Source organism: Panicum hallii, chromosome 1 (assembly GCF_002211085.1).
Source record: "Panicum hallii strain FIL2 chromosome 1, PHallii_v3.1, whole genome shotgun sequence".
In the NCBI taxonomy this organism is placed as follows: domain Eukaryota; kingdom Viridiplantae; phylum Streptophyta; class Magnoliopsida; order Poales; family Poaceae; genus Panicum; species Panicum hallii.
Window position 1 is genome coordinate 59,058,452 of NC_038042.1, and position 20,203 is coordinate 59,078,654.

At 46.2% G+C, this 20,203-nt stretch overlaps 4 protein-coding genes across 4 annotated transcripts; 1 reads left to right on the forward strand and 3 right to left on the reverse strand.

Annotated features, from left to right (window-relative positions):
• Positions 1-1,785: 1,785 nt before the first annotated feature.
• LOC112878751 (GTPase-activating protein gyp1-like) lies at positions 1,786-5,948 on the reverse strand. The gene is made up of 10 exons (XM_025942964.1): positions 5,536-5,948; positions 5,221-5,353; positions 4,957-5,140; positions 4,312-4,382; positions 4,088-4,225; positions 3,907-3,998; positions 2,923-3,194; positions 2,519-2,604; positions 2,334-2,435; positions 1,786-2,245 (listed from the first exon to the last, which is right to left on the reverse strand). Exons 1-10 carry the CDS (start codon positions 5,628-5,630, stop codon positions 2,084-2,086), a joined length of 1,335 nt encoding a protein of 444 aa, XP_025798749.1. The 5' UTR covers positions 5,631-5,948; the 3' UTR covers positions 1,786-2,083.
• Positions 5,949-6,891: 943 nt separating this feature from the next.
• On the reverse strand, positions 6,892-10,552 carry LOC112892601 (3-ketoacyl-CoA thiolase 2, peroxisomal-like). Its single transcript, XM_025959756.1, has 14 exons — positions 10,221-10,552; positions 10,063-10,139; positions 9,530-9,614; positions 9,239-9,365; positions 9,042-9,140; positions 8,890-8,957; positions 8,709-8,816; positions 8,546-8,623; positions 8,220-8,352; positions 8,022-8,118; positions 7,777-7,900; positions 7,591-7,699; positions 7,391-7,474; positions 6,892-7,271 (listed from the first exon to the last, which is right to left on the reverse strand). Exons 1-14 carry the CDS (start codon positions 10,299-10,301, stop codon positions 7,162-7,164), a joined length of 1,380 nt encoding a protein of 459 aa, XP_025815541.1. The 5' UTR covers positions 10,302-10,552; the 3' UTR covers positions 6,892-7,161.
• Positions 10,553-12,257: 1,705 nt separating this feature from the next.
• LOC112892683 (uncharacterized protein YtoI-like) lies at positions 12,258-13,679 on the forward strand. The gene is made up of 5 exons (XM_025959841.1): positions 12,258-12,582; positions 12,679-12,855; positions 13,026-13,095; positions 13,178-13,249; positions 13,370-13,679. Exons 1-5 carry the CDS (start codon positions 12,319-12,321, stop codon positions 13,423-13,425), a joined length of 639 nt encoding a protein of 212 aa, XP_025815626.1. The 5' UTR covers positions 12,258-12,318; the 3' UTR covers positions 13,426-13,679.
• Positions 13,368-17,936, reverse strand: LOC112892514 (protein LUTEIN DEFICIENT 5, chloroplastic). Its single transcript, XM_025959684.1, has 15 exons — positions 17,635-17,936; positions 17,319-17,544; positions 17,159-17,230; positions 16,931-17,041; positions 16,664-16,855; positions 16,408-16,569; positions 16,212-16,307; positions 16,034-16,135; positions 15,862-15,894; positions 15,697-15,777; positions 15,536-15,618; positions 14,922-15,053; positions 14,337-14,397; positions 14,118-14,183; positions 13,368-14,047 (listed from the first exon to the last, which is right to left on the reverse strand). Exons 1-15 carry the CDS (start codon positions 17,934-17,936, stop codon positions 13,847-13,849), a joined length of 1,920 nt encoding a protein of 639 aa, XP_025815469.1. The 3' UTR covers positions 13,368-13,846.
• Between the last annotated feature and the right edge of the window lie 2,267 nt (positions 17,937-20,203).

A 20,203-nucleotide genomic window follows, 5' to 3' on the forward strand; every position in this document is an offset into this window, starting at 1 on the left:
TGTGACTCCTCTGCCTGCCCTTAATGTAATGTAATTGTTATCACTAGTACTCCATCAATCAATCAGTTACTGAAAAAATGATTGATATCTTTTGAAAGAAAAGAAAGATGGGGAAAGGGCTTTGTCAACTTTGAACGATAGGTGGTCTGGCGATGCTAAGGGTCCGTTTGGTTGGGGAGCCAACTTGAATGGAACGGTTCCATTCCAATTTCTAAGAACGGAGCCGCTCCGTTCTATGTTTGGTAGGCGGAACGGAGCCACTTCATATTTTGTTTGGTTGGAGAGCGCGGTAGAACAAAACCATTCGACTTCGCCGGTGGCTGATCCTCCGGCGCGCCTGGCCTCCGGCGGCGGCGCCTGGAGCCCGACAGCGGGGGGGGGGGGGGGGGGGCGTCCGGTGCCTGGGTCTGGGTCCTCCGGCGGGGGCAGCCGCGGGCGCCAGGAATCCCGGGGGGGGGGGGCTACTCCTTCTGCCGGCGGCGTGGGGGGCACGCGCCTGGCCGCGTCGGCGCGGGGGGAGGGGGGGCGGGGGCAGCGGCGCCTGGCCCTCCTGCGGCGGGGGTGGGGGGGGCGTCCGGCGCCTGGGTCTGGGTCCTCCGGCGGGGGCAGCCGTGGGCGCCAGGAATCCGCCGGGGGGGGGGGGGGGGCGCCTGCTCCTTCCGCCGGCAGCGTGGGGGGGGCGCGTCGGGCCGGCCGCCGCGGGGGGGGGGGGGGGGGGGCGCCGGGCGCCTGGCCCGCTCCTCCGCCGGGGGCAGCCGCGCGCGGCGCGGGGGAGGGGGGGCGGGGCAGCGGCGCCTGGCCCTCCTGCGGCGGGGGTGGGGGGGCGCCCTGGAGCCCGCCAGCGGACCGGGGTGGCGTCGGGGCGGGGGGGGTGCGGGAGGGGAGCCAGGAGAACGAGAGCGCTCGCGTTCGGTCGTTTTGAGCGAGCGCTCTCGTTCCGGATCTCGCGGAAATATTCCATGGTGGAACCATTCCGCTCTTTCTCGCTCCCAACCAAACATGCAGAAAAGTAGAGCGGAGCGGCTCCGCTCCCACGCACTCCCCAACCAAACACACGGTAAGTTCAACCGAATTTGGTCGGCGGGTCAAAATTCACACCCCACGCGGGCTACAGTTACTGAAACATCAGGGTTTGAGATGGGAATTCCATCATGCTCTAGCTCTAGACAAGCGTGCAAGCCGCAGCCGGTGCGTGCGGGCCGGCCGGTGTCTCGCTGCAAGGGAGCAGGCCCACCAACCAATACTCAGCCGGGCCCAGCTGCCAGCGCCCGAGATCCTCCTGCCTGCATCAGGGCCATCATTTCATGCCTTGGCTAATCATCTCCCTCTCTGTAATTTGTTTATGCACCCCGACGAAAAGGTCCCCTATATCATTCATTCATGTCTCTGCTCTGCATACCACTAGTCAGTGCGTCTCCTTTTGACCAGCAGAGGCAGAGCTAGCAGCCACCACTAGTTTACTTCACTGCCAATCTTTTATGGCTCCTCAGTTGTAGATGGCCCATAACAGTAAGCACAGCACCAATCCAACCATCACAAGATGGTCTAAAACTTCATCAGCATTCAAAAACCCATGTTTGCATAGCAGACTTGCAGAGGCAGCTGACAAGCTTCCATGATCCAGCTCAATCCCTCGGGGCTGGCAGGAACACTTGAGTTGGTCGGTTGGTTGGGTACTGAAACGGAAACACAATTTCCAAAAACACTGAAGCATTCTGGTTGAGCTCAACCCGAATCTGATACCAGCACAGGAAAGGATACAGTATCCCGGAAGCTGCAAGTAGGTGGCCAGAAAAAAGGAAGAAGCATCTCGTATTGTTGGAATAACTGTGTGTGTATCAGCCTATCAGGTACAAAGAGGAAACCCTCAAGCTACCAAAGTGGCAAACAATACAATGGCTACTATTCTTCTTCGATTTCCATCACAAATCTCGATTCCTCAGTAAAATATACAAATCGGAGCAATACAACCAATAGCATGTGCTTGACAAAAATAGACCCAAAAGCGCTAGCACGGAGATATATAACAACTCCAAGGCAGGAACATGAGGCCCGTTGCTTCTTACAGGCACGGAACACGTTCCTAGCTGGCAAGGTGGCTGGGAGAGCTTTTGAACATCGTGTGCCACATGTAAGCCCTGGAGAGGACCATCTCAAGCTCGTGGTGCGCCCAGGTCCTTGTGGGAAGGTGCTGAAGGAACATCACCATTTCCTGAAAATCCAGTTTCTGCAGCTTGTCCGACCACTGATGGGGGAGACGGTTTCAAACAATCAGGAACTTGAGATGCTATCGGTGAATAAAAGCACATTAACATACTGCAAATCGGACTTACAGTTAACAAAAAACTAGCCGAGATGTACACAAGAAAATCTGGCAGATAATCTCCTTCAGCAAGATATGTATCCCACAGGCGTGTGACAAGATGAAAAGGTATCTACATGGATATGAGACAGGTTGGCAACTCTTTTACGTGTACATGAAATATATAATCAAGTCATAAAGTGTAACAGGGCAAACCTCCCGTATCAGAAGGCAGTTGAACCAACGGAAGGCAAATTGAAGAAACTCTAGTCCTTCTTCTTCAATGTGCTTGGATACAGGTTCTGCATATAACCCAAAAATATGAGGTAAAGAATAAGTTCTTTTAAAGTATAAGGGGAAAAAAAGCCCTACTAAATTACAAGCAGATCATGTCACAAACAATCAATGGGTAGGCACATCATAATTGATGGCTCTACAAGTATATATACTAGTTATCTCCACAGAAGGGTCCTATAAATCCTTAAAGTTCCGCCATGCCACCACAATTATCTTAATTTAATCGGAAGGGCTATTATATATGAGAGTTGACAAATGGAGAAAAAATTGCTAGAAAGTCGAACAAGAAGTGGCAATATATATGAGAATCAGTGGAACATTACCATCTATACGACGAACTAGTTCCTTCAATCTAAAAACAAGACGCTGAATTCCTGGTTGTGCAAAGGTGTAATGATCCTGCATTCCATCAAGAAACTTCGAGAGACACCAATAGCAGTCTGCTTCTATGTTAGAAATATCCTGTGCCGAAAGATTGTCCATAGACCAACTGTCCATGTTGCCCTCTAGGTGCTCAGATAAGAACACGACCAAGAATGGTGTGACAAGGTCATTTATTCCTTGGACGTAGCCGCTTGCTGGGTGACGAATAGCCCTGAAATCCCCACATCAGAACAATGGAGAAAAGCACATAAATACAACCCCAGTCATATTAAATACAAATAACAACGCCAAAGGTCAAAAAATATTAGTAAAAGTCATGTTTGCACCAACAGAACGGGTCTGCATGTGGATGATAATTTGGCTACAAGAACCATGTTACTGCAAACAAACTTAAAATTAAAAATAATGCATATAAGTGTTAGGAGAAAGTGCACTAAATATGGGAGATGTACTAGCACAGGGACCAAAAAGAAAGTACGAAAAGACGGAGAAGTCACTGGTCCTGACAGAATCGGTCTACATCTGGGTGAGGTGAGACCGAATCTATTTCAAAGGAAACAAATAATCATGCTAGTGCAAGAGGAAGGAAAGCGTTCAGCATTAAGATCCATACAGATGTCAAGATAAAGAAGACTCAATCCATGCCAAATAGAGTAAAGGAGTTAATACAAGAGCAAGTTTAGTGCAAAATCCACCCACTTAACCAAGTTTTCCCACATAAGACATTGACTTGCAATGTATAAAGAAGAACTTCACAAATGTAGTATTATCCACACCGGACACAAGCATATTTGCATACGGCAGGCTGACATCAGGAGGAAAATAGTGAATCAAAATTAGAAAAGAGATATATTTTTCAGTTAATGAACCCACTACCACCACCAAAAAAGAAAGAAAACAAGCCACCCAAGCTCACACCTTACCATGTATATAAAATGCGCTCGAGAGATTTCTGAATTTGAGGATTCTGAAAAAAGGTAACATCAGGTACAGTTCTTGGGCAATCAACTGCGATCTGCAGGCCAACAGGTGACTGTAAGATGATTGAGTTCGAGAAAATAGGGTGAGGGAATGAGTCAAGAAGTTATAGGCCCAAAATGTTACCTGGCGAAGCATAGTAATTTCTTCATCCGAGCGTTCACTATCCGGGATATTGTAGTATTGAGAAACACATTCCACATACTCTAGTCTTTTTCTTGTTAGAACACCTTCTCGTCTATCTTTATTAGGTGGTGCATATCCCTGTAGCCAGCTATATTAAATTCAAAAATTGGAAAACAATATTCAAAAGAAGTTCAGCGATCTTTACACTAAGCGTCTCTACTCACCAAAAGAAGCCTCCATACATTAGGTCGCATATATGGTGGCACACCGCTCCAAGATAATTCACGCAAATTGTCTACATAATGGACGATAGATTGCAGATGTCAACTGAATTCTACATAATCTTGAAGAACCAAAATATATTAAAAGTTAAAGGTTTTTAAAAGGACAAAGAAAAGCTCAAAAGGGCTTTCATTTATATGCACGAGTTCTTGATTTACGATTTATCAGCTCTGACCTGAGGTAGAAATTGATATTTACTAATAAAAAACAATGGCCACATCATTACTTCATGGTTTGTGGGTATAAGAAGAATCAGATACTCTGAAATGCTAGTTTCCCTCATATTTGAAGTAACTTTATATCATCAAAAAAAGCAAGCTTAATTGATAAACTGAAGCGAAAAATATAGCTTCCACATAATACATCGAACAACAACTCATCAGATTATCACTGTAAATAAATTGTCATACTTGTGATGTTTGCCCTCCTGACCAAAACAATGCAAAAGCATCCGAATAGAAAAATAGAGATGACCAGCCATGCCTAATATAAGAATGTTACTGCAATGATTACTCTGAGATCAAACTACTTCACGCAAAATTGATGATGAATTCCAAATAATATAGTACAAAGAATAGTCTGCATACCTAATATAACAGCTGGCCTAGAGAGTTCTTTTGTGAATTTATCGATTCTTGCAGAATCTGTAGCTCTAGCCCCAGAAACTAGCCCTTGGGCATCTGGTAATGAATTTGAGCTACTTGTTGACAGAATATTTGATTTCTTTGCACTTGCATTGTCAAATGAGCTTCCAGGTGCTTGGCCTTCTCCCTGCACAATGTCAACTCCATCAGTTACTTACAATACATCTTATTTACATGTCAAAAGCAATCAAACTAATAGCACATTACCTCCTGTGAACCTTCCTTGCGCTCATCTTCATCATGCTCACTCTCAAATCTTGGAGAATAATCAGGAGGGGAAAGAGGCTCAGATCGCCGGGTTAGCAAAACCTTTCCGGGAAAGCTGCGTCCTTTGAGCATGCTGGCAAACAGTTTGGACAATGACAGCCAAAGATCATTTTACGGTTACAAGCAGATAGCGTACATGATGTCTAGGAACTGCACTAGTGTACTGACACTAAGCAAAGCTACAGCCGTCTCATTTGGACGCCCTCAGATCGAAGATGGGGAAAGGCTCGGGCGAGGGAGGAAAGATCGACTTACCCTTGCACGTTGCGGAGAGTCTGATTGAAGCGCCACTCCGTGTTGTTGGGGCTCCCGCCGGCACCGCCGCCGACTCCTCCACCGCTGCCGCTCATCGCCGCCGGTCCGCGCTGCCTGGCTCAGGCAACCGAGCTCAGGCCCAGGCGCAGGGAATCGGACGCCTCAGCTCGTTTGCGCACGCCCTTCACGCAAGCCCGCAAAGCATCGCCGAGATCCACGGCGTTGCTCCCCGTGCACTCGCCGCCGCTGCGCCTGTGCGCGTGCCGCCTGGCTGCCCCACGTCCGCTCGATCCTGCTGCTCAGCAAGCAGTTCTGTCACCGATCTATGTTGTGGAGGAGCAGAAGGAATTGGGGATCCATGGGAATGCAACTGAAAGCGCCTTGCCCGGAATCTTCACATCGTAGCAACGAAAGCGTACTTCATGCTTTACGCTTCTCTCGTTCGTAGTGTGGTTAGCTTTGGGCCCTACATCCAGAATTTTGTTATCTTTGGGCATGGAGTATTTTGGTAGCAGTATACCCTTTCCGTTCTAAATGTTAGATTTATCCCAAACTAAATACTTTCTACTTTGATCTTGAATAACAAAAAAATATAAACATTGACAATGTAAAAATGATGCTAGCAAGTTTATTGTGAAACCAGCTACTCCCTCTCCCTCTGTTCCAAATTATAGGTTATTTTGGTATTTCTAGACGCATGCTGATTCCTTTTTATACAACAAGCTTGCCCTAGGCTACCATATGTATATCCAGATGCATGCGCCTAGAAAGCCAAAAGGATCTATAATTTGGAACGAATGGAGTATCATTAATGTTGGTTAAGAATAAAAAATGTATCCCGGAATGTATCCTCGTTATGGTAATTTGTTACGGAGCAACCTATGTCAAGATATTGGATAAAACTCTACTACCCTTTTTAGTCCAAAAAAAAGGAGTGCTTTATCTGCTAACTACTACAGTACGACCGGTAGTAGAGGTGAAGAAGATAGATGACGTCAGGTCGCAATCTTGCGGCAGGCTTCAAATTCTTGCTCACAACTCACAAGGCGATGCCATTGACGCATCAGAATTTACGGTTAACGATGAGACCATTTCAGGCATGGTCTGCCTCTCCACATAAACTGCGTATAGGCCGCTAACCGGAAATGGCCCCATCGGAAAGCTGTATCCCCGGAACCCGGCACCAGTTCATCCAGCTTCCAGCCCAATGAACAAGAGGTAACTAACAGCAAAGCATTACAGTGGCGACAAGCCTGCATCTCAACAGATCTGCAATTCCTAATCATCGCGGTGAACAAAGGTGCTCTTGTTCGTCGAAAAAAAACAAAGGTGCTCTTTTTATCCTCAAGGTCCAAGTACATAAAGCGATAAGGTGGAATTCATTTCTCTTCAGTTCCGGAAACAAACCAACAAGAGAACAGGCTCAGAAAATTGAGCTGTTTGGTTACAACACCCTTTTCTTTTTCTCAAGGGTGGCTACAACAAGATACCATATGATGCCCTTTATTCCTCGTATAGTTTCTGTGAAAAAATATATGGTTTTCCGTATTCCTAACATAGAAGGCTTATGCTTTAGGATGATACTGTGAGCGACGCCTTGAGATAGATAATAATGTTTCTGCAATTCTACTTTGCATCCCTAGATAGAAAATTGTGTGACTGGATGTCCCGCACGTTGGAGAGTTCATCTACTGTGTCTCCCCGCTCAAACACAGCTGCTGCACCCATCCCAGATCCTGCAATCACCACGATGCAACATTGTCAGATTGCCTTTACTCATTACACATTCTTTGCCTTTGTAATTATACAAATGTGAGTATCTAATTACGAGCATGATGGAGATAATAGATCTAACCGATGCACATGGTTACAACACCAAATCTGCAGTCTCTTCCTCGGCGCTTCATTTCGTTCAGAAGAGTAGCCACACACCGCGCACCTGAATAAAAAAAATGGAATCACCAGCTTAGATGACTTTGCTCAGACGATCTGGTAACAGGTACCAATGGCAGTCCATTTCCTGTCAATCTCGCATACAAGTAGTTATTCAGTTACCTGTTGCACCCAGAGGGTGTCCAAGGGCAATCGCGCCTCCATTCACATTTACTTTGGATCGGTCTAGTCCCAGCTTGTTGCAGCAAAAGACAAATTGAGAGGCAAATGCCTGCAAGCGGATAATTCGGTAATCAGATATTGTTAATAGATGAGAGAAAAGGTGTTGATTATGAGAGATAGACAGACCTCATTCAATTCAAAGAGATCAATGTCTTCAATCTGAAGGCCAGCAGACTTCACTGCAGCAGGAATGGCTACAGCAGGACCAACACCCATAACAGCTGGATCCACTCCAACAGCAGCAAAACTCCTAATAGATTATGTCAAGAAACATTTTAGTGTAACTATGAATTGAGGAAAAATAGGTCAAAACAATGATGATAAACACAATTTGAACTAATGATGTATATATGGAAAGGCGTATGAGGTACCTGAAAACACCAAGAATAGGAAGTCCTTTCTTCAGAGCTACAGATCTCTTCATGAGGAGAACAGCTCCAGCACCGTCACTCACTTGACTAGAATTGCCTACACAGTTTGAATGATTTATCAGAAGATGTTTCAGCAGAGAGTGAAAAAACTCTGGATGCAAAGGGAGTGACAGCAAAAGTTGTTCTCTTCTGCAATACCTGCAGTTGTAGTCCCATCCTTTTTGAAAACTGGTTTAAGCTTCGCCAATCCAGATGCTGTGGTCCCTGGCCTAATTCCATCGTCAACAGATATCACAACTTTCTTCTCCTCTCCAGTTTTAGGATCAACGATCTGCACAATATGGAAAGCGTAACGATCATTAAATCAGTTTCTGTTTTCCTTGATAAGTAGACTGAAAAATTGGTCCGACAACAAGCATATTAGTTACTGCTAAGTTAACACAGTTAAAAAACTAGATTAACTGTTGCTAGTGTCTACTTGAAAGGAGTTGAGGGCTAGGAAACGAAATTTCAACGCCTCTTACCTTCGTTGGCACAGGGACAATCTCATCCTTGAATTTTCCAGAAGCCGTGGCTGCAGCAGCTCTTCTATGCGACTCGGCCTGATAAAACGTGAAGCTTTAATTACCATCTTAATCGAAAGAAAGAAATGATTAAATTGAAACAGTTCGTTCCTAAGGAACTCACAGCAGCCTGATCTTGCTCTTGCCTGGTGACACCATATCGATGAGCAACATTTTCAGAAGTAATTCCCATGGGCAGAAGACAATCCTGTGCTTTCTGGAATGCACTTATCTGTAGAGAAAAATGTGTTATAGAAATAACAAAAACATCCATATCAATATACAATGTGACTTATAATCCTTACTTTTGGGTTCACTTGTCCTTCCCAAGCAATGGAATTTATCGACATGGATTCCAAACCAGCACCAATCCCTGTTTGGAGGGAAAGCAGTAATTCAGCACCCAAACTAAAGCACATAAGCAAAACTAGCATGGTATTCAGCATGCTGCAATTACCTATGTCATAGAAACCAGCCTTTATAGCGGCGGCAACATCAGCTACTGCCTGTAACCCAGATGAGCATTGTCGGTTGACAGTTCTCACAGGAACAGTTTCTACAACAACAAAATGGGATAGTGAAAATTTTGCCCAGAAGGTAGAATCCTCTTCTTCATACGAGGGTGCCATGGTTGCAGACATGATAGGGATTTACCAGGGAATCCAGCGTAGAAAGCAGCCATTCTGCACTCATTTGCACGCTGCGAACCTGGACCTAGCACCGTCCCAACCACAATGTCACCAATGTCACTTGGATTGATTTTAGTGTTGTCCAGAACAGCCTACAGGTGGGAAACAAAAGTAACAGAACATGGACAATGAGCACGTGAAAACTTCTGTTTAAGCACAGTCAACCAACTGTAATGAAAACTCTTATGTTTAAGCATGGCCAACCAGTTCCTGTTGTAGCAAAAACTAGTAGAGAAACAAGATAACAAAATCAAACCTTGAGAACAACAGTAAGGAGGTCCTCTGGGTACGTGTCCTTGAAACCTCCTCGCTTGGCCTTGCATATCGGCGTCCGGTATGCACTGCAGTGAGACAGCACACAAGGAAGAGGTATAGTATCCGTCAACGGATACACATATGCAGCATAATAGTTGATACTGAAAGGGCCAAAGCAGCAAAGCCTTGCAATCGAGGTTGCTAAGTGTTCTGCTTTGAACATTTTGATCAATTGAGTTCGTCTGTCTGTGCGTAGCGTTATCTGTACTTATTCCTGTAAATTAGTTGACTAGATTACGCATTCTCGTTGCTAAATAGCAGGACAAGGTTAGTGGGCTGAATTGCTGAGATGGGTTCTCTCATTACTAACTGAAGTCAATCGATGCGATCCGATGGGGCGCGGTAATAATTTCAGTGTGTAACTTTTCATCAGTCAGCACGTCGAAGAGTTAGTTGTCCTAAACAGATACGGAAATAGTACTCCCTAAGAAAGAGGGGGGATGAGGGGAAAAAAACTGTAGGAAGAAGGCTTACGCGACGACGACGACATCGTCTCCGAAGGAGGAGGTCCTCTGGTACGTGGCGCTGTCCCCGGCCGCGCACGCCGACGCCTGAACAGCGAGCACCCGCCGGCACCGTCAGAGAGACGAATGAAAACCAAAACCAAGCAGCAGATCAGGGGAGGAGCTCACCTCCAGCTGCGGCTGCGAGGACGACGAGGAGGGGAGGAGGTGGGCGAGGAGGACCCGCTGCCGGTCGATCGCCTTCTCCATGGCTGGCTGGCTCGCTCGGTGCAGTGCCGCCCGCGCGCGCGCGTTGGGGTTATCGAAGGGGAGGGAGGCGGAGGGGAGGTGGAAGCGAGGTGGGTGGTTGCGGAGGAGAATTGAATTGATTGCTTGCAGTTGCTCTTATGGCGCGGCGCCGGCACGTAGCGGCAGGAAAAGCAGGCGGCGCAAGCAAGCAAGCCACCGGTGTTTATCCGACGTACGGCAACGGCATGGCGGGGATTGGGATGAGGAAATCAGGATCACACCGGGCCATGCCGACCAGAAGATATACTACTTGCGTAGCGACCCTCTAGAAGCTTTTGCTTGCACGTTTAAGATATTTCTTGCCATTGTTTTCTTTTTCCCGGTCAACTGCATAAACAATTTTCATTTCCTGAATGCAGTTTTTGTATCTCCTGTGACTGATCGTTGCCACTGAAGACAGAAATTGCGTTCTGTCCTTAAGCCTGATTCTTACTGATCTATCTGCGCTCCTTTTTTTTTTCCCTTCTCCCGGTCACTGCTAAGTAACATCCTAATAATACATTTAGTTAGTGTAAGCGGAACATACACACATTGTGAAATGGAGGAAATATAGTTATGAAAAGAAGTTACCATCTCAGTCTTCTTTTGTTTTCTTCCTCTTCTTTTAAACGGCAGAAGCCGAGTTCTTTTGTGTCTACTTGAAACATTATTAGAAAAAAAAAGGCAGCTCCATGGCATAAGCCAACATCTTTTAATTTTATACGAATATAAACAATATTTATCTCTACATGGAAATAGCCGCATGCCCCATGAAATATGGCCCCCTTGTTCATTTGTGGAGGATATGTATGGATGGATATACTACAGATCTCCACATGGAACGGAACGTGCCATGACTCGTGAATTTGTCGGGCTCCACGCGGCTGGCGTCACCAGTGACGCAGCAGCAGGGTCTGGCTGCCTTTGGTTGCTCAGGACAGGTGCCCGTAACGGCCTGCCTGGCTTGTTGGTTGCTGCTTCTAACAGTGATGCACGTTGGGCTCCGTAGCGGCCCACTACCGCCCGATCCCAACATAATGCTGCAGTGGGCTGCTGCTACGGAGCTTCTAACATGATGCTGCAGCATCACGTTGGGCTTCTAACAGCGATGCGCGTTGGGCTCCGTGACGGCCTGCCAAACCTGGTCGAGTGTTCCACGGCCCGCGACCAGATGCAACAACGAGCAAGCTATTTCCACGGCCTAGGACAGCAAAAGCACTACAAAACACTAGGACAGGAAGGGCAGCTAATCACTGGCATTACCAATTGCTTGCACCAAAACCAGAGGATACCGTGCCCGCGGTTTCAGTCGATACCGTGAGCTCGCCGGAGCAACTAGAGCAAGTGCAGCACTAGTACCCAAAACAGAGGCCAACCATGCCCCGGACAAATGCACAGGCCATCGACCACGAAACTAGAGGAAAAACTGCAACTCATCACAGGCACTCACTCAGTCACCTTATCCACTGCCACGTGAAAGGGGCCCACGGAAATCTCGGCGACCAGTCACCGCTAGCCACGTCGGCCGTCCCCGTCCCTGTACAAGAGCCCATCATTGCAGGGGAGGCCCAAGTTCCAGCAGGCGGCCCGTCCAAATTCCACGTCAATCCATCCATATCCGAAACGGGGCCAGATTCAGAGCGACGACACTTCGCTGAATGCAGCAGCATATGGTGTCGCCCTCAGAGTTGGGCACACATCCAGATCCAACACTTACTTGTCCCATGGTAAGCACAAATGCACACTATCATCACACAGACACCTCGAGTAATTCTTAACCTTCTCAGCAGATGGTAATCCAACATGAGAATGAGATGCAGGGCCATCAAGTCGAAGTCCATCACTAGTACCTTGTCAGCGGTACCAGCCATTGGTGGGCCAGGCCTTCCACGCATTCCTATCCACCTCAGCTCCCTGACAGTCGTTTTATAAACCCCACTCCCCTGCAGAAGAACACACGGAAACCAGTGAGCCACCCACCAATAGTTTCCTTCCATCCATGGCATGCATCAACACCTTCCAGAGTTGCTCCATTGCCAGAGGGGCAAAGTTCAACACAAGAGCTAGGGGCAGTGCTGGAAAGGGATCACCAACCTTTCAGTGCAGGGCGTCGACTTTCGTTGACGCCAGCCTCCGGCTTGAGCTCGACGAGAACCCTGAGGCGATCATCTCAGGCGAGTGGCCTGAGAACTTCTCCCTTCTCAGCTACGATGATCTCCGTGCCTACCTTCAGTCACAGGAGACTGTCCAAGAAGGAGATCAGGTACCTTGAACTGGAATTCTTGATATTTTTATTGTTAGCTCTCTGATCTCCTTCAGCTCTAGCTGAACTCTTAACGTTTTCTTTTTGTGAATACAGCACGTGGCTCTCTTGAGTGAAACCATGTCAACACCTGTGCTACTGGCCACAGCAGAGCAGACGCTGGAGGAGGTCGAATGCCACTTTGAGGCCGTCTCAGGGCTTCCAGTCGTAGACAACAGCCTCAGATGTGTTGGGGTGGTCGTCAAGAATGACCGGGCCAAAGCTTCTCATGGGGTCAGCTCTCCCTTCCCCTCTTTCTCACTCTCTGTCTCTCTCTCTCTCTCTCTCTCACACACACACACACACAACTTGTGTGCAAGCGTGCACAAAACAAGTTGCTAGTTTCTTTCAAGGGTAAAGGAGAACATCAAATTTGTTTACTGATCTACTGCTGCTTGTAACAGCCAAAAACAAAGATTGAAGAAGTAATGACCTCTCCAGCCATCACACTATCATCAGATAAAACAGTGATGGGTAATCGTTGTTTCCATCTCACCTTTTTCTTTCATGTATGCTTTTAGCGAGTTGAATCTAAGCGTATGTGTAATGTCTACAGATGCTGCAGTTCTGATGCTCAAGAAGAAGATCCACAGACTACCAATTGTAAATCAGGATAAACAAGTGATAGGTGAGTATCAGAATCGCAAACGGTTAAGAGCCAAAAGGACTGCATGTATATATACTTGATTTGTATTATTTAACATTGATGAGTTTGCAAGCTTAATGGGGTTCTAAACACTATCAACAGGTATAGTTACCCGTGCTGATGTTCTTCGCGAGTTGGAAGGACTGCTGAAGATTTAGAAGGGCAGCATTCCATGCTCGGAAGTCAGAACTTCTTGTAAATATGTCCATGGTGCTTCTGAGTGGCAGCAAGCAGATAATCTGTAGGCATGCGCTGTAGAATCGGCGGAAATAAGCCAGGAAGAGTTTGAGATCTTATCCTTGTAAAAGTAGCACACCAGGAAACTTCTTCTCTGTGCTGTACTGCTTGCGCAACCAAATGTTGTAACAAGTCAAATATTTCCAGAGCAATATAAATAGATATACCTAAATAATCTTTCAGAAGAAATATGCCAAAGAATGGAAGAAATATGAGAAAATGTGAGCAAATGCACATGCAGAGTCAAAATAATATAGAGAAATAAGTAACAGAATTATAACTCTGAGGAGAATGCAAAGAACATACTCATTCTGTATGTCAGGGCAACTTGAAACTGCTAAATCAGGAGAGTTCCCTTTGATCTTCTCCCGAAGCAACAGTAGCAGCACTAACAACCATTGATGGGGTTGAACGTGTGGGTTCTTGCGAATCAGAAACAACTTTCATCTCCAGGTTTGGAATTACTGGTGGCTTTGTCCTCCGAGTAACAGTCATTTTCAACCCATCAGTTGTGTGAATTGTTGCTCCAGTTGTCATGTCAACCTATCATATTGCTCATAAATAATGGGCATGGTTATTAACTATAACAAACCAGAAACTGGTAGAAGCATACCGGAGGTGCTCCTGGAGCCATCTGAAAGTCAAATCGCTTGACAAGCATTGCTGTTGCCACCACAGTCTGCATTGATCCAGGATGCCTATGTTTATTTTGAGTTCAAAATGTGCATGCTCTGCTGTGATAGTTTTGTTGCTAATATAATGAAATGAGATATTGGGCTTGTAAAAGCTTGAAATAAAAAAATAAACAGGTATAAAATTCTAAAAAAGTTACCTCAAAAGTGGCAAACATGTCACCAACACATTTCCTTGGTCCACCACCAAATGGTAAGTAACTGAAAATCCAAGAGATTGTGTTAATCCCACTGTGATTAAACAATCCTTCAGGCATTAATCAACATGGTGGTAGGCAACATTTTGTTGTTTATTTGAAATATATGCTCTTAAAAGGAAATCTAAGTATTCCCACCTTGTACTTTTCAAAAAAAGAAGTATTCCCACCTTGTTCCCCTAAGCTAATAAAATAGTGAGACATAGAATCTCAATCACTAGACTAGGTTAAGCCCATATATTCTGCTGCATCATTAAAAACCCTATGTACTATGTAAGAACTCAGAACTAGTACCACAAAATTGCTCATGAAAAATTCGATGCATGCGAGAAAGTTAAAAGTAGTACTTAGTTGTGAGGTGATGACCAAATCACTTTGGAACTCAGTATCCAAAAGAATCAAAATTTCTTCAGAGAACAAGCAGAGTATAAGCACATTCAAATATGGATAACTAGACTGAAAAAAACAGCATAACAGAAGCCAACACTATACTATAAGTGCATTTCAGTACACTGATAGAGAGGGAACCTGAAATTTTGGTTTATCTCATTTGGATTTGGTCCATCCAAAGGCCATCTTTCTGGGTTGAAAACTTCTGCATCATCCCAGTGCTTCGGGCAGTGGTGAAGATTCCAGACAGAAATAAAAATGTCTTCTCCACTTAAACAAAAAAGAAACAAAAACATTTCAGATTGTAACACCAAAGGAATGAGCTGTATCATATATCCAAATATCCTCGAGCAGCTATCAAATCAAGTTACTTCGACAGCAATGGTATTTTGAAAGCAGAAAAATAAAATATTGTGCCATAAACAGACGGCACAACATTGGGAAGAAGCAGAAAAATAAAATATTGTTTAAATTAATATTACTACCAAGTGTGTATCTCTTATACCACCAATGGAATTTGAAAAATATAGCAAATAAACCCCCCAAAAATAGAAGAAATCTTGTGTTATTATTTTACTTCTATAGTGCTGATTAGTCCTCACAATTGTCTTAAAACTAAAACTACCTTATTTATATAATTTCAACAACAACAGGAATTGCCTAAACTTAAGGCTAACTACTAGAGCTATAACTGAATATTTGCAGGAATTGGTGGCTTAAATGTTTCTTAAATTCTGCTAGAAAAAGATTACCGGCCAATTGGGTACCCTCCCAGCATATCATCCTCAAGCGACCGACGAATTAAAACCGGCGGCTGCGGATATAGTCTCAATGACTGCAGCAAAAATGGTTTGGTGACATTCTTATTCAATGATCAATCATATTCCCTGAGATAGCATTGTTAGTTTCTTACCTCATTAATCACTCGAGTAGTGTACTTTAGTTTCTTCACATCCTCAATTGTTGGCAAACTGTCACCTAGAACACTATCAACCTGTGGCATTGAGTGATACTAGTCATGAAATTTTGGAAGGAGTGGAAAAACATCTTAGAAGTAAAACGTAAAACGTGAGCCTACCTCATCTTGGAGCTTGGCCATTACTTTTGGATACTGCAGGGTACCAATAAGATAAAAAAAAGGTAACTAGCTTAATGTTGGTTTCTTAGTACAAATGATGAAGACAATAAAAACAACACCAAAGCATTTGATATATCTATGTCAATAAAGCATTGAAATTTCAGCAGCGTACCTTAGATAGAAGATAAAATGTCCATGTCAAGACTGCTGCAGAGGTCTCATGACCAGCTATGAGCATTGTCATCAGATCATCGCGGAGTTGCTTACTGGAGACCTAAGGTAGATGGATTGAAGCTATGTGAAGATGAGGAAGTTGAAGTATATAGAGAAATTCGCATTTTGAATCGTACATCATCTCCAGATGCCAAGAGAAAGTGAAGAATACTAGGATCTTGCTCATTCATGTATTCCTCATGAAACTGAAGATCTTCTTGCTCTACCAGTCTCTGCATTAGTAACAATAGGCAATATTGCTGTTATGAACTCATGATTTTCTATAAATCCAAACATGTAAGGCAGTAAGATCCACGTACTTCAAAGATGTACCTTGCATATGGCAATTAGTTCATCGAGAGTAGTATTTATCAACTTGAGAGCTTCATTGACCTTCTTCTGCCGTGGGGAGATGTCCTTCCATATGGGTATTTCCCAGGTGGGTATAGGAGAAGTGCTACGCATTTCCGCTTCCCTTAGTGTTACATACACTGCCTGATCACCATCCCACAATAAAAAAAGGGTAAATATTTCAGACAAGAAGCATAGATAAATGGAAACAAAAAAAGAGCAAAATCCAAATAATAACCTCGACAATTCCATTATCGTAAGATAGTGAGTCGAAGTCATAATTGAATACTGCCTTCCCAATGACATCCAACGTTAGTCGAGAGAACAAAGATTCCATCTCCACATCCTCCCCATCAGATGCTGCCTTGTCCAATTTCTGGCAGAGCCGATCCGAAGCTTCTCCAAAGAGACCTATCATTGCAGTCACATACTGCAGAATAAAATTCAGGTAAGTAAACAAAGAAATTGATACACTAAACCTTACTAATAACTAGATAGCTAGTACCTTCTGATGCAATGCGGGAACAATAGCACGCCTCCGAACCCGCCAAATCTCCCCATCTGCTGGGATCAAACCTGTACCCATCACAAACTCCAATATTTCCGCAAGAATTCCCTGCATCAGTCACAATCAAATCGCATGCTCAACTCAGGGAATGAACATCTTCCCGACTGATGGAAAGAAGCTTTGATAGCCACAATCGAATTGTATGCAACCAGATTGATACCAAACCTTGGAATAAGCTTTGGAGTTGTCTCTCAGGATGTGCTTAGCTATACCTGGATCAGAGACTATAAGAAATGACTGGAAGAACACAAGACTCAAATCGTCAGCAACGCGGTAACGCCCCCAACTGGGTTTCGGAAGCAAATTCTAGTAAATTGCGCGTCACCTTAGGCCCAAAGTTGAGGCGGAAGATGCCGCCGTAGGTGAGGAAGAGGTCGTACAGGGGGACGAAGAACGCCTGGCCCACGACCGCGTTGATCGATCCCACCGCCTGCGGAATCTCCGGCCCGCCGCGGGCCGCACCAGCTCCGGCCAGCCTCGTGAGGAGCGCGGCGGCGAGCTCCCCCGGCGGCCCCAGCTTGGACAGCCTCCCCACGAGAGGAGCAATCCATCTGAAACCCCGAAATTTGAAACCAAATTACTCCTGGAGCAGCACAAATAAACGCGTGAAAAATGATGGAGGAGGAACAGGGGGCGCTGACCCAGGGCCTTGGACGGTGAACTCGCCGGACGCAATGCGCGCGGCCAGCTCGGCCTGACGCCGCCTCTGCTCCTCTGGGGCCGGGTCAGACCTGGAGCCGCCATCGCCGCCACCAGAGGCGGCGCAGCGGAGTAGCGAACGACGACGGCAGGCGGCAGCAGGAGGGAGTCGGAGCTGGGCCGGGCCGGAGCCGGAGCAGGAGCCGAGGAGGCGGAACGGTGGAGCGGACGAGAGGCCGGCGCTGCCCGTGGTGGCGGCCATGGCGGGCGTCGTGGTGGCGGCGGAGCAGTGGTGCAGTGACATGGAAAGTGCGGGAACAAGCGGAGGAGGGAGGAGGAGAGGAGCGGGGGATGAGGGTGGAGGAGGCGGGGGGAGGACGTGGGGTTGGGTGCTCCGTTTGTTGTTGCGTTGCTGCCTCCGAGTGCGAGCAGGACGGCCGGCCCTGCCACTGGCATGGCATCTTCCGCGCGCCGGGAGAGGGATGTCCGGCGTTTGGCTTCTCTGACGGAATCTGTTGGCCCCCAGGCAACGGTATCTTATGACGTCAGACCCCAAGCCCCTCCCAGCCCAAAGTCTTATATCTCGTCTGGGATTGTCGCAAATGTCCCCTAAAACTTTTGATTAAGTGCATGCATGCTTTAACTGATTCAGCTCGATTTCAAATTAATTTGGAGCCGTCAATGTAGTCTTTATAATTCGATTCTATTTTTTGGACATTTCTCTAAAACGAGGTGCTACATTGTCACAGCAAGTTCCGCTCTTTGCAAAAGCTTTTTATTGCAACATGATGTCATGATGGACACTTGGCCTTTCATGGCTCCACAATATAGTGGAGAAATGACGAAATCAACTGAGATTGTGCGTGTTCGAGTGGGTTTTGCAACAGAATAGAGTAGTGGAGTAGATATTTACAAAAATACGACTTATGAAAAGGATCTCAAATTTCAAGCGCAAAACCAACAAAATGCAACTGCAATCTCGCCGCCCAACCGAAAAGCAGTCGAATAAAATCGAAGGTCCAAAGGTGTACGTGTGGGTGGTGGCAGCACGGCTCCAGAACCCAGATAACGGGATCGTCCTCTTCAACCCTGTGGAGGGAACAGTGCGTTCTCTACTTCTCTACACGTGTATGGATACGTGTTCGGTGCTCTGTGGACCTTTGTGTTTTAGGGCAACGTGGAAGGACAGTTAACGAAGATGGAGTACCTATGTGTATGAAGATAGCGCAGGCATCGTCATGTTACTCTTGATTTGGCAGCCAAATCCTCATCAGTCTCCAGTCACTATGGTCGTGGACATTTCGACTTGGCAACGGGCGGAAATGTCCATGTCCTCACTGAAATGCAGCCAGGACAAAAAATAAAATACAATAAGGTATTGTCGTTCAATCCCTTTTTGCATTGTTCCTGCAAAAACGAAGCGCAGGGGGAGGATTTTATCCTGAAGGCGAAAACCTGTCATGGACAAAACAAAGCTTTCCGTCTTATCTTGGTTTTTCACTTGTCACCTTGTTTTTTCCTACATGGTAGATAAGACTTGTTCTTCCCACCGGTGCAAGAGACGTAGGATAAGAGATAGATGTCGGCCTCTTTTGCATAGCTGAGATTACACATAGTCACATGAAAGCTTGCATGGTCAGAAACGAGGCGAAGCTTGTATCCTTTGTCAGAACGAATAATATGAATTTATTTAACTTGACCCCTATGCATTTACAGGAACCACAGACACTGAAGCGCCTCCAGGCCAGGCAAGAACAAAGCATCCCACAGGGTAGAAGGGCAGAGATCACAGGACACTGAAGCGAGTGACAACACAGGGTCAGGTGTCAAGCGCAGCAAAATCTGCAGAGCACGATGCGCCCAACTAGGCATTCAGCAACCTGTGCACATCGAAAAATGCAGGCAAGCTCGCCTGATCGCCTACCACCGCAACCCAACAGGGAGGCACGCTCAAAGCAAGGAGGGGATTTACAACGCAGTCAGATCGAGCTCGCAACGAAAGCACGCGGTGAAATCAGCGAGCATTTTACATACCCTTGAAACGATCGCAACAGATGCTAGACAGATGAGACGAGAGAGATGGAAGTATACCTCCAACTTGAGGATTCGTCGTCGGAGGAGGAGATCGATCGGTCGATGTGGGCGTCCAGCCTGCAGGAGCGCCCCCGTTGCTCTGCCGCCGCGTGCTCCAGGTGGGACTAGGGCTTCACTGGCGGCGATCGCCATGGGAGAGACGAGCCCTTGCGCTCGCGGATTTGAAATTTGGGGGAGGTTTCGATTTGGGATCGAGCGGGAAGAACCGCCGAACGGGAACTGAAGAAGCGCGTGGCTTGAGAGAGAGAGAGAGAGAGAGAGAGAGAGAGAGAGAGAGAGAGAGAGAGCGGGCTTGGGCCTAATTTCTGTAGAGTAAAATATGGTCGGCCCACATGTAAGGAAGAAGCAGCAGAAACTCTATTTGTGCCAGAAAGGTTAATCAACTGTTTTCCATGAGGATATATGAATAATACCTATTGATGATGGAACAAGGGCTAAAAATCTATAGTGTGCCATGTCCGGTAACAACAATGTGGC